At 44.7% G+C, this 13,049-nt stretch overlaps 2 protein-coding genes across 4 annotated transcripts in view; one reads left to right on the forward strand and one right to left on the reverse strand.

Moving 5' to 3' along the window:
* The window catches only part of LOC103095432 (zinc finger protein OZF-like), a 41,975-nt gene extending 33,575 nt beyond the window's left edge, over positions 1 to 8,400 (reverse strand). For 2 of the 3 annotated variants that reach the window (XM_056812777.1, XM_016428787.2), the window contains exon 1: positions 8,297 to 8,400. In XM_056812777.1, the coding sequence (XP_056668755.1) occupies positions 8,297 to 8,356 (60 nt within the window). In that variant the 5' untranslated portion in view covers positions 8,357 to 8,400. The remainder of the gene's footprint in view (positions 1 to 8,296) is intronic. The other variant, XM_056812767.1, reaches the window with a different exon arrangement.
* Positions 1 to 13,049, forward strand: part of LOC100619697 (zinc finger protein 420-like) — a 380,349-nt gene that overhangs the window by 288,578 nt on the left and 78,722 nt on the right. The window lies entirely within an intron of this gene.

The following is a 13,049-nucleotide window of genomic DNA, read 5'->3' on the forward strand; positions in this document are numbered from 1 at the left end:
GCTGGCCTGGAGCCCCCTCCCGGGGTCCTCCCTGCCCTCTTTCCCAGTGTAGAAAAGCCCATCTTCCTCACTGCCTTTGGGCTCCCTCTGGGCCAGTTGCTCCTGCTGGGAGCTGAGCAGAAAGCTGCCTGGATTTCCCTCCCAGCTCAGGATCTGGCTCAGCCCCATCCCTCCTGGGGCTGGCCCTGGGCCTCTGCACCCTGAGCTGGGCAGGGAGAAGGGACCCAGAGGGGCCCAGGGTTTCCTTTCTCTTCCCAGGCCTGAGGCTGCCCCACAGGGATCTCCATGGGGTGAGGGGCCACAAGTATACCTCAGGGCCAGGCCTGCCCCTCAGGGGAGAGCCTGCTGCCAGCAGAGGAGAGGAAAGCTTGGGAAGAAAAGAGGGTCTGAAGGGGCAGCTGAGCCCCATCCTTCTGTTCCTTTTCCTCTGCCCCCTCCCTTCTCCCATCCTCCCAGACCCCCACGAGGCAACAGGGCCTGGGATCACACAGGAGATAGGTCCAGGCAGAACTCAAATCACCCTGGCAGGGAAGGGGCCTCAGGGCTCTGCCAGAATGGGGAGCAGGGCAACATGGGGAAAGGGGAGCTCCTGGCAAGGAGTGCAGGGACCCTAGAGAAACTCAAGGGTTCCTGGGGTCAACTGAGCTTGGGGAAACAGCAGGAAGGGGTGCTGGGGTCTCTCTAGGAGCTGAGGAAGGTGCCTGGGACCCTCTGTCACAGCTGAGGCTACAAATCCCTAAAGGGAAGCAGAAGCAAGGAGCCCAAGGCCTAGGCCCTGATGGGGACCAGCCCAAGGGCCAGGGGGGCAAAGAGGGGCCCCAGGAATGGGCTTGGCTCCTGGGGGACCCGGGGTAAAGGAAGGCAGAGCTCAGGGATCCTCCCAGAGGGCCAGGTCTGAGGGCAGCACAGAGGAATCTCTAAGCAGAAGTTGGGGGTCAGGACACCTGGGTCAGAAATTCCTGGGCCCCTGGAATGGCCCATCTTTTCCCCAGCCCCTCCCCAACCTCAAGACTCCACCCCAGGATTGGGATTACTCCTGGACCACCCCCACCAGGCTGGTAGGAGAGAGTCCCCCTCCCCATGCATACAGTCCCTTCTTCCCTCCCTGACATTCCTAGGGACCCTCCCCTCTCCTCCTCCCCAGATAGTCTATAATAGAGCCTGAGGGAAGTGGGGGCAGGAGAGAGCTCCTGGGGGAGAGCAGGCCCCATGGATAGGGGGCTGAGGGCATGTGAGGACCACAACAAGGGGCCATCTGGGCCTTGGGGGGGGGGGTTTAACCATCTCAGGAGAATTGGGCAGGTAAAGGGGGGTCAGTACAGGTGGGGGAAGGAGGGGAAGGGCAATGAGGGGGAGGGAAAGGGGGAGAAACAGGAACAGGGCATGGATGTGGCCAAGAGGCCAAGGTGGGCTGAATCTGACAAGAAATTGGCCCAAAGCCAAAAAGCTCTGCTCTTATTGGGAGGGAAGGGGCTGCAGGAAGACTCCCTGTGAGCTCTCCCATCCCAGAAGTCCTCAAGTGCCTGCTGGAGGCCCCCTTGGGCTGCGGGAGGGTCATAGGGGTCCTTGCTAGTGCTCCAGGGGGAGATGCTCCAGCCAGGAAGCCCTTCCAGGGGGCCAGGCCAGGCTCAGAGTTCAAAGACAAAAGGGGGAGCCTCCAAGAGCACAGGAAGGGTTTGAGGCCACGCTGGAACCTGCTATTCCCCTTAACCACAGAAGGAATAATGCAAGAGCAAAACACCTGCACTCTATGTCCCCAAAACATCACCAAAAGATCAGACCCTCAAACCCAATCCCAAAAGACTACCATGGGTTAACTTTGACTTAGGTACATAATTCCCAGTAAAACTGTAGCTACAGGCCAAGCCCAGAACTTTCCCACTCACAGAAACTCATTCTCACTAAAGCCAGCATATGAATAAATCATAAAGGCCCATACAAAACGTGCAGGTACACCAAGCTTCATCATGCCTCAGTGATTTGATTCCTCCTCTTGAGAAACTCCCTAGTAAACCCTGAAAAATGATCAGTCTGATATTAAATCTGAATTGTGTTCTCAGTACCTCTCTACCTCAATATTATGATTGTTGAATTATCTTTAAGAATTTCTGATTATTTCTTTTTATTAAAAGTAATAAGTAAATTTCCTTGATTGTTTGTAGGCTCAAAATTCCTCACAGGCTAATGAAAAAATTAAGCAACCTGTGACAAAAATCATTTATTTTGTGTGAAACCTTTATTCTGTCAAGAGTCTGTAATTACAAGAATATAGAATGTTAATCAAGTAATTTGTTGAAAGTCAATGTATCACTTTTGTAAAATGGAGATTTGAACCCCAAACTTCAATCCTCAGAAGTCCTTGGTACTTCCCAGAATTCCCTATAATCTCACCCGAGTTCCCACCTGGGCAAGATCACAATTTATATTTAAACTGACTGTAACGCCTACTTGGGGCTGTCTCTCTTCCTCTACTCGGACATGGCAAGATGTAGTGAGTAAGATGTGAATGGGCACAAATGTGGTTTCATTATTTTGTATCCTTGATTTCTAATAATCTTAATAAACCTCATAAAATATAATATTTCTATTACTAGAAACTAATTTAACTTTTACAGTTAATCACAACCACTAGATTGGGTGAGAACTTCTCAATTTTTTTTTAAATGAGATAGCCTAGATAATGTCTAAGCCACATTTCTCCAAGGCTTTTTAGCAAAGCTTCTTCATTCAGCTCGCTCTTGTTCCGTGTTTGCCTGCTATCAGCTCCTGCCTGCAGTCATCTGCTGAGTACCTTCTTAATTCAAATCGCTCACCTGGGTCCAGCCCTGCCCGCCTGCCTGGCTCCTGCTGCCTGCTTCTGTGCTCCTGCAATCTGGACCTGCTTGACCCAGATCTCTCTCCTGGTCTACTGAGAATTTTGGGGATATTGATACCTACATATTTGTACTACTGTTCTTTATTTAAAAAAAACTGCTACCTTGTAAAATTCATTTGCTTGTACTCACAGTGGATCATTGCCAGGCATGAAGAAGAAATGGATCTCATTTTTGGTGAGAAAGCCTTGTATTCTATATTTCCTTAGCTGACACTGTGTCACTGATTATAAGCTATATTCTTGAATTTTAAAGCTCTTTTATTATATTTTTCTTGCATGTGCAATATACTATTTCAGTTTTTTTATTTTTCTCTCCTTTTTATATTTGAAGCACATGTCACCAGTATTGATATTTTTTAAACTTTTTTGATTTTGCAGTAATATAAGTTTAAAATACATTTGCTATAATGTCAATGCATGCCCCAAAAGCTTGAGACTATAAAAATGATGCCATTAATTTTTTAAAAAGAAAAATTATGGAACCTTGCTTAATGATTCTGGCTGATTCCAGGACAAGATATACAACAAGAGCCATTACACAGGGCCAAAGAAACACAAAGCTAAACCTGAATTGTGCCAAAAGAGCACACAGGTAAAAAAAGAAAGAAAGAAAGAAAAAAAAACCAATCCAGGTAGGATTGATGCACTTCTAAGCCAATACAAAGGACTTGAACCTAGTGTGAGATTTGAGGTTGCGACACTTGACATACATTAAGATGTAGGCCTTCCTTGTATCCACACTCTTTGTGAAAATACTTACAGACAAGTATCTTAAATCTGACTCCTAACTGGCTCCTATAATCTAGTTCCTTTTCTGTCTTTCATAATGTGGCAACTTTCTGTAGTCCTGGCTACTGACTAGGTAAATGCTTAATTGTTCATATCATTTTAATTGGTCCCTGATTCAAGGACCTGTTATAGATTTATTTTTTCTTTACTTAGAATTTTTACACATCAGACTGATAGTCTATATTTCATCCAGAAATTATCTTTTTTTATTTGGATTTTTCTGATTTTTTAAAATTTCTCTTGCCAATTGATTCATATACCTCATAACTCAGCCATGCATCCCTAAATGATCCCTGTGCTGTTCAATCACCCTTTTCAGGGAGGTAATGTAAAATTATTATTATTCTAAATTGCAAAGTTTAAATTCCTTTTGGGAGTAATTTAGGTTAAGAAACATGCTACCTCTCTGAATCCAGAAACTGAACTGCTTGGAGAAGACACCAAGCTGTGCAGGAGAAGATCAAGAATGAATTTTGGGTGTGGTTGATTGAACATTTAATTTGTAAGCATACTTTCATGCCAAAGGGGACTTCCCTCTAACTGGTTTTTTTTTTTTTTGTCAATTCTCTTTTCCTCTTATCCTCAAATTATTGTAATTTCAAAGTTGGTATGTTTACAAGCCCCAGCGGAGAGAAGTCTTCCTTGGGCCTCAGGGGGGATAATGTAAAATGGAGATTTGAACCCCAGACTTCAATTCCCAGAAGTCATTGGTACTTCCCAGAATTCTCTATAATCTCACCTGAGTTTCCACCTGGGCAAGAACACAATTTGTATTTAAACTGGCTGTAATGCCTACTTGGGGCTGTCTCTCTTCCTCTACTCGGACATGGCAAGATGTAGTGAGTAAGATGTGAATGGGCACAAATGTGGTTTCATTATTTTGTATCCTTGATTTCTAATAATCTTAATAAACCTCATAAAATATAATATTTCTATTATTAGAAACTAATTTAATTTGTACACTTTTCCAATTATCTCTATTTAGACATGTGTGTTAGGTAATGTATTTGTGTGCCAAGAAAATGGGTATAAAAATAAACACCAAGCCTGGGGATGGCAGAACAGCTATCAGATGAAAAACATGCCCATGGCTTTAAAATATACAGCTGTCTTCTGACCCTTCAGCACCTATTGGGAACCCCTGGAATCGAGATTGAGGCTGGACCTTGCCCGTGGCAATTATTGCCTGTTTAGCCAATGTAAAAGGGAATGCTTAATCCCTTCCTCTAACTTAACTGGGGAAAGAGTTAGCTCAGTGGACAGAGAGCCAGGCCCAAAAGAAGAGGTTCTGTTACCTTGGAGACCAGCCCACAGGAAAAGGAAATAGAAACTGCTCTCAGAGAGGAAGAGTAACTTTGGTCTGAAACCAAAATTAATATATTTGTGGGTGGATACCTGAGAAGTGTGAATTTCAAAACTATTCCATTCTAATCAGATCATTCTTTAGAAGATCTGATTTAGCTATTTCCTGATCAATAACAATGGAGATACTTGGAATAACAGAATCAGGTCTTGGAAACTACATTTCTCCTACCTTCTTAGTTCAACAAGATTAGGAAGGTCTGCATCAAACTCAAGATTTAATTATCTGAGAAAATGGCCTTCAACAGACATGTGCAAAAAAAGGACAGACCTCTGGGCTGTCCTAAGTCAAGCTTGAGCCACCATTGGCACATGTGAGACACAGGAAGTGAGGTAGAGAACAGCCTCTGGAGTTCTCGTGACTTCCTGTGGAGAGGGCTAGAGTTCAGTTCGATCCTGGAGCTTGAGCTTGGAGGAGCCCCGCAGTCAGCTTTCCTTCAGACCAGTCACATGAGTGATGAGGACTGACCCCTTTCTCTGCCTTTGCTTTCCAAGGCCTTAATGCCATTTTGGCTCAGCCTGAGCCAGAGTGGTTCTGAGTTAAACTCCTTTCCTTCCCTCCCTCTCTTTCTCTCTCCAATATTTTCTTCCTCCTGTTGTAATTAAATCACCATAAAAATTTGGCAGCTGACTTGGGTATTTTATTATTTGGGATTTCCCTTGGCGACCATTTAAATTTAGATTGTTTTCAGTCTCAACCATAATATTCACCCTTTACAGAAGGAAAGAGAGAGAGATGAAGGCTTCAAAAACATGGGCTCCAGCGTTTGTGGTCCTCTTATGTTGGAAGAGAGAGAGAGAGCTGCATCATCCCCAATCTTTTATTGGCGAATCAAGGAATGGGGAAAGGGAGAGAGCTAATGAACATGTGACATGGCATAGCATTTGACACTGGCTCAATTGACAACCACAAGATCAAAGAGGAGGTAAATCAAACATGTGACCTGGAAGGGAATCTGGTCCCTCAAGTTGGGGAGCTACAAACCTGTGGCAGCTAATGTTCTTCCTAGGAATTCTGACCTTTGGACTGTAGGATTGGAGAGTGGTCATAATTAATAGAGTGCCAAATAAATACAATGATTAAGAAATAATATGACCATGAGTCTGGTACCTGAGCACATGGGTTACAACATTAATAAGTCAATAATACTTTCAAGATTAGCCTGGGATGCTACAGGAAGTGATGTAAGAAGGACAGTTGGACAGGGAGAGATAAAGGCAAGCAGGAAGTATGAGGGGGCAAGGCTTCTCCCTCTAACATTTCCTGAGAGCAAGTGCTCCTTTAGTTCTGGCTGGGGACAGTTTGGCTGCTGGAGAATCCCATGGAAGGAGAGTGTGAGGGTGGGCAGCTGTTCCTTTTTTATAGTGAGTGAGTTAGAATAGAGAGAGACCAATAGTGTAGGTCGGGCATGGTTAGGGAGGCTGATTAGTGAGATTCTCAAAGGATAGGTTTTAGGTAGTTTTGTGACAAGGAAATCACTTTAAAAGACTGATATATATTAATTTAAGGTCGCCGAGGAATTCAGCTATGTAATTCCTAAATGAAAACTCAAGTCAGCAGTCAATCTTTTATGGAGTTTAATTACAATAGGAGGAAGAAAGGAATTAGAGATAGAGAGAGAGGGGGAGGGGGAGAAAGAAAGGGGAGAGAAGGGAATAGGGCTTAAATACCCCTTCTGTTTAGGCTGGGCCAAAAGGCCCAAGCCCTTAGATAGCTGGGGCAAAGAAAAGAGATCAGTCCCTATTACTCACATGACCAAAATGGAGAAACAGTCTCAGAGGCCCCCACCTTCAGCTTCCTTCAGAGCAAGCTTCTCAGAGCACACTCCAACCACTCAGACAACTTCTCAATCACCACCACCTGAGTCTCCAGACCCCTCTCTCTTTAAGGAAACCATCCAAGTTCCCTCCCCTCAGTTCTCACATCTACCAATCACTATCCATCAATTTCCCTGTGCCAATGGAGGCTCTAGCTTAACCCAGGACCACCCAGAGGTCTCTGGCTTTGCACATGTCTGTTGAAGGTCATATTTTCAAATAATTAAATCTTTGATCCTTTGCTACAGCCTTTCCTAAATCTTGTTAACCTGAGTAGGGTAGAGATTGGAATAATTAAATTTTGATCTATGCTGCAGCCCTTCCTCAATCCTGTTAGGACTGAGTAGGATGGAGATTGATTCCAAGTATCTCCATTGTATCAATTCTAAAATCAATCATGACTCAAAGAAATTCCTGTTCTATGCTTAAGCATAGGTCAAAGCCCTTTCCATTGTTCAGCAAAAGGTTTCTGTCCTAAAGTAATCTTAGGAAGGGAGGAGGGGGAAACTCATGCCAATGGGGTTCACATTCCAATAGCCAAGACTCACTATCAATAGGAAATTTTTCAAGTATGAAATTTCCCAATGGTGAAATTTCCAACATTTATAAGTCTAAGAAATTTTGAGGTTTACAGTTTCTAGGTTGATATAAGAAGTTTGGGGTAGGTTTTAGGTAGCTCTAAGATCTTTAAATCTCTCTCTTTCCTTCTTTACTATTTTTTCTAAATTAAAACAAAACTTTGTTAAACTGCTCTCCTATCTGTGTCAAACTCCTAATTTTAACCCCTACATCAGAATAGAGCCTGCTTGGGATGACTGAAGCAGAGGCTGCCCAAGGGGAGGGGGGAAGGACGGACGGGGGAGGAGGAGCTTGGGGTCTGGGGCCCAAAGGCTGGGAGGCAGAACTCCAGGGTCCTTACAAACCCGGTAGCAGCCCCCCTGGATATCCCCTCCAGACAGGACGTTTTAGCAGAAAGAAGATCCCGAAGAGGAAGGAGGCCACAGCCGACCCTTGTCAGAGATCAGAGCAGGAAATTCGCACCCATGCGCTGCCAGACTCCGCTCCAATCCCCTCTCCCCACTCCCTACCCCCCCCCCCCCACCCCAGTCCTTGATGAACCCAGGCAGTCCAGCCCAACTCCAGTCCCAGGACGTGGCGGGAGAGGAAGGGCTCCGGCTTGGGGGGATCGAGGAATTGGGCTCAAGGAGGCACAGGCGGGCGGTGGTCTGCCCCAAAGGGACTCATAAAAGGGAGAATGAGACCTCAGTGCCAGCCAGGGTCCATGCCACAAGCGGCTCCCAGCTCTAACCTGTGGGGAGGAGAGTGATGCTCTCTGACTCCCGCCCTCCCCTCCCCTCCCCTCCCCGAGCAAAAGCCAGGCCCCTCTATATCTGCCCCCTCCCCACTCAGGCCCTCCTTTCTCGCTGTCCCCTGCAACCACTTCATAATTACCGACGTTTGCGATGCGGGGCGCAGGAAGTTAAAAGGCTGACTTAAGGATCCAAGGCACATAAATTTTAGGCATTGGAGGAGGAGATGGAGGAGGAGCTATCGTCACTTCCTGCTTCCCAGAGGCCCCACCCTGTTTCTTGGGGCTGACCCTCCCCGTCTCCATTCTGAGGCTCCAGCGTGAACCCCGCCCCCCAGACCTCCCCATCATTACTCCACACCCTCTATGGGCCGGGCTCAGAGAGCTGGTGCTGTCTTTGCTCGCCCAGCTCAGCTTAGGGCGCTCTGGTCTCCGGGGTTTCGGGATTTAGGAAAAGGGTCCCCGGGCTTCAGGCATCCCGAGTTCCAAGCTCTTTTTGGTCCTAAGACAGACTGGGGGCAGCAAAGATATTCTCTTCTCCCCCCCACACTGGCAGAAAAGAAGTGTGGGCGTGGCTAGGCTCCTGAGTGTCAGAAGAGGCGGGCGGGGACCGTGACCTACTGGGGGTCTGCAGAAGGATTCCAGGAAAGAGACACAAACAGGAGAAAGTAGGTGAAAGCCCCGTCCTCTGGTCCCCCCTACCACGCCCCTCTTTGCCCAGGAGTCTCTGGCCACTCCCCTCTTGCTGTCCTGTCTCTATCCCCGCCCTCTCCATACGCCCTCTGTATCCACGCCCCTCTTGGTCAGGTGTCTCTAGGCTCCTCCCCTCTCGGTCTGACCATACCCTAGGGCAGAAAAACGTCACAACCAAATGCAAAAAAAAGCAGAAATAACAAATGCGTCCTGTTCAAATCATGATGGAATAAAATTTATAATCAGTAGCAATTCATGGAAAGGAAAAATAATTGGAAACTATAATCTAATTCTTCAAAAGGGATGGATCAAAGAAAAGTTTTAGAAAAAAATTAATGGTTTAATTAAAGAGAATGATAATAATCAGAAAACATCTCAAAATTGATGGGATACAGCCAAAGCAGCATTTAGGGAAAATTTTAAACTATTTATCTCAATGAAAAAGAGAAAAAGCTAATCAATGAATTGGACACGAAACAAAAATAAATAAATAAATGAACTAGAAAAAAGAACAAATTAACAATCTCCAATTAAACATCAAATTGGAAATCCTAAAAATCGAAGGAAAAATTAACACAATTGAAAGTAAGAGAACTGTTGAACTAATAAATAAGACAAGGGATTGGTTCTATGAGCAGGAATAAAAAATAGAATTTGGCTAATTTCGTTGTTCAAAAAAGGAAAGAAGATCATCCAATTACCTGTATCAAAAATGAAAAGAATGAATGTACCTTCAAAAATTAAAAGGGTGAGTGCACCTCCAATGAAAAGGAAATTGAAGCAATCATTAGGAACTATTTGCCCAATTTATGACAATAAATCTGACAATCTATGTACAATGGATGAATATTTACAAAAATATTAACTTCCCAGATTAACAAAGGAGGAAATAGAATACTTAAATTATCCTGTCTCAGAAAAAAAGAAATTGAAGAAGCCATCATTGAACTCCTGAAGAAAATATCTCCAGGTCCAGGTGGATTCACAAGTGAATTCTGCCAAACATTTAAAGAACAATTAGTCCCAATACTATATAAACTTTTTGGTAAAATAAACAAAGAAGGAGTCCTGAAAAATCCTTTTATAACACCAATATGGTACTGGTAACTAAGCTAGGAAGACCAAAAACAGAAAGAAAATTATAGACCAATTTCCTTAATGACTATCAATGCTGCAACCTTAGATAATAAATACTAGCAAAGGAACTACAGCAATCTATCAGAAGGATTATTTACTATTTCCAGGTGGGATTCATACCAGGAATACAAACCTGATTTCATATGAGGAAAACTATCAGTATAGTTGACTATTTCAATAACAAAACTAAGAGAAATCACACGATTACTTCAATAGTTGCAGGAAAAGCCTTTGACAAATTACGACACCCATTCCTATTAAAAACACTAGCAATAGGGGCAGCTGGGAGATTCAGTGGATTCAGAGTCAGGCCTAGAGATGGGAGGTCCTGGGTTCAAATGTGCCCTCAGACACTTCTTACCTTTGGGACCCAGGGCAAGTCACTTAATCCCCAATGTCTATCCCTTACCACTCTTCTGCCAGAACCAATACATGGTACTGATTTTAAGACAGAAGGTGAATGTTTAAAAAACAAAATAAAACAACTAGCCTGAGAGAGGGCACTGGATTTGGCCCCCAAGACACCATTTGTACATGACTCTGTGTGCCTGCAGGGGACAGGGTCCTGCAGAGACCACCTTCTCCTCCAGGGAATTCTTCCTTAGTGAGCAGAAAAAGTCAGGGCTGAATTAAATCAATATTATGGAGGGAGACATCAATCTCTGCTGTGAATAAGAGGGAGAGAAGGAGAAATGTGGCTATAATTGTCAGTTTATTGTCATATGAATGGAATGGAGGGAAAGGAAATGCCAGGAAGGGAAAGTAGGGCAAATTGGACAGTAGGTGGTGTGTAAGGCAGACACATTTCAGGAGAGAATTTTTTTTGTTATTGTGGATAGCACAGAAGGCTCTGGCCACTCAGCTTGGTCCTTCTTCAGGGCTAACACAGAGCATGGGCAGATCTTCCCTGCTTGGTTCTGGTCTGCCACATAAGACTGGATGGGTCTGTTTCTGATCACATATGGCTGAGAGCCTCAGAGTGTCAGAGTGCTGAGGAAATGTCCTTGTTGGCTTAATTGAAAGCACTAATGAACCTGAGAGCCGCTAAGGTAGACCTTGGAACACATACAAAGATCCAGTCTGAGTAAGATGAAGCACCTGTTAGCTGCCTCTGGTGAGCTAGACAGGGGAAAGGGGGCTTCCATATACATTTCTGACTTGATTATGGCAGCTGTGAATATATGGCTGCCTCTTTCTCTTTGTGCTTATCCTATTTTCATATTAGGGCAAAGACTAACCCAAGGTGGAAGCATCCATGCTGAGATCTTCTAAGTTGTTGTTAACTTCCATCTTAATCAATGCTATATATTTGTTCCAAGGCAGAAGAGTAGTAAGGGCTAGGCAAGGGGGTTAAGTGACTTGCCCAGGGTCACACATCGAGGAAGGATCTAAAGTCCCATTTGACTACCAGGACCTCCAGGGCTCTAGGTGAGGCTCCCAATCCACAGAGGCACTTCCCAGAACCCTGTAAATTTTGAGAGGTCAAGAGGTCTGTGGTTGTGGTGGCTTCAGAAACACCTACTAATATGTAGCTGAGGGCAGAGGAAGTATCTGCTTTGGGAAAAGAGGGACACCCTGGGGACAGGTAGCTGCAGGGCTGGTAACCCCTCGAGGTGGAGGGAAGTGGTGGCTGTGGGCTCCAGAGAGGCACAGGTTGTGGTTCCCTGGCAGAGGGCTCCAATGAAGGGCTTGTGGAGGGGCCCCATGAAGGGAGAAAGGACTCCCACATCTGATGTCCTGAATGACCATTTTGCCATAGAAGTTCTCTGTCTGGAGGCTTCACTTGTCTCCTATTCAGTTTTGTGCCCATCTTTCATGCTATAGACTTTGCGTATTTATGTGGGAGTGGTGACTCCAGACTCTTGCTGGGAATGTTGTCTGAATTCTTGCTGTACCACTCAAGTGACTGCTCTTGCTAAAAGCGAATTGAAGCCATTTGTGGATACGAAGCTTTGAGGTGTAGTTGTGGTAGGAGTTTGTCCCTCAGCCTTACTCCTAGCCATCCTCAACCTTCTGTGCAGCTGTGAATTCTAGTTGGGAACATAGTCCCGAAGGAGTTGTTACATTGATGTGTGTGTGTGTGTGTGTGTGTGTGTGTGTGTGTGTGTATGTTTGTGTGTGCTCAAATAGGACCCAGTAATTTTTTCATGACCATCTACACACAATTTTTATATGATATTCTTCACTTGCTAATTGTTACTATGTTTAGTTGTTCATTTTTTCTGGGTTGTAACCTCTCAAAGATACACCCTGTAAAAATTAAATTTAGTCTCTAATAATAGAAATATTATATTTTATGAGGTTTATTAAAGAGTGTTAGAAATCAAGGAATAAGAAATACAAAATAAGAAAATCAGTGCCATGGGCTGATTAGCCCATTCAGAATTTACTTACTACATCTTGCAATGGCAGAGTAGAGCAGAGCTCCTGGGAGGCAGAGAGCCTATTAAATACTAATTGTGATCTCACCCAGGTGGAGACTCAGGTGAGATTATAGGGAATTCTGGGAAACACCAAGGACTTCTGGGGATTGAAGTCTAGGTTTCAAATCTCCATTTTGCAGCCCCAACACCCCCTTCAACAGAAAATAGACAAAACAAGTCAATATAATGTCCACCTCTGACCTCCCGCCACCTGTCAAAATTAAACCCTTTTCTGGGAAGGAGAAGGAGGCTGTGCTTGAACACCAGCCATTTCCTGCATGAGGAGTCATTGTCCTTAATAGAATTCTGATGTTCCGTCTTTTCATGAGGTGGCAAAAGTATTTCAGTTTCTGCTTCAGTGTTTCTTCTTCCAATGAAGGGCTTGAATGAATTGCTTTAAGTGTTGACTGAATCGATCTCCTTGCTGTCCAAGGGACTCACCAGTGGCTAAATAATGGGAGAAGAGCTGGTACCGGGTTAGGTTTGAGTGCCTGGTTACCAGTGAGTATCTATGTGCCAGGCAGCCACATGGGCTCGATCCTAGATAGACACTAAGTACTTCCACCCCAGGAGAGTAACAGATAAGAGGCCAGAATGAGAAGCTTAAAGCCAGCTTCCCAAGATGGTGCTCACCTCCCCAGCC

This window comes from Monodelphis domestica, chromosome 1 (genome assembly GCF_027887165.1).
Source record: "Monodelphis domestica isolate mMonDom1 chromosome 1, mMonDom1.pri, whole genome shotgun sequence".
In the NCBI taxonomy this organism is placed as follows: Eukaryota; Metazoa; Chordata; class Mammalia; order Didelphimorphia; family Didelphidae; genus Monodelphis; species Monodelphis domestica.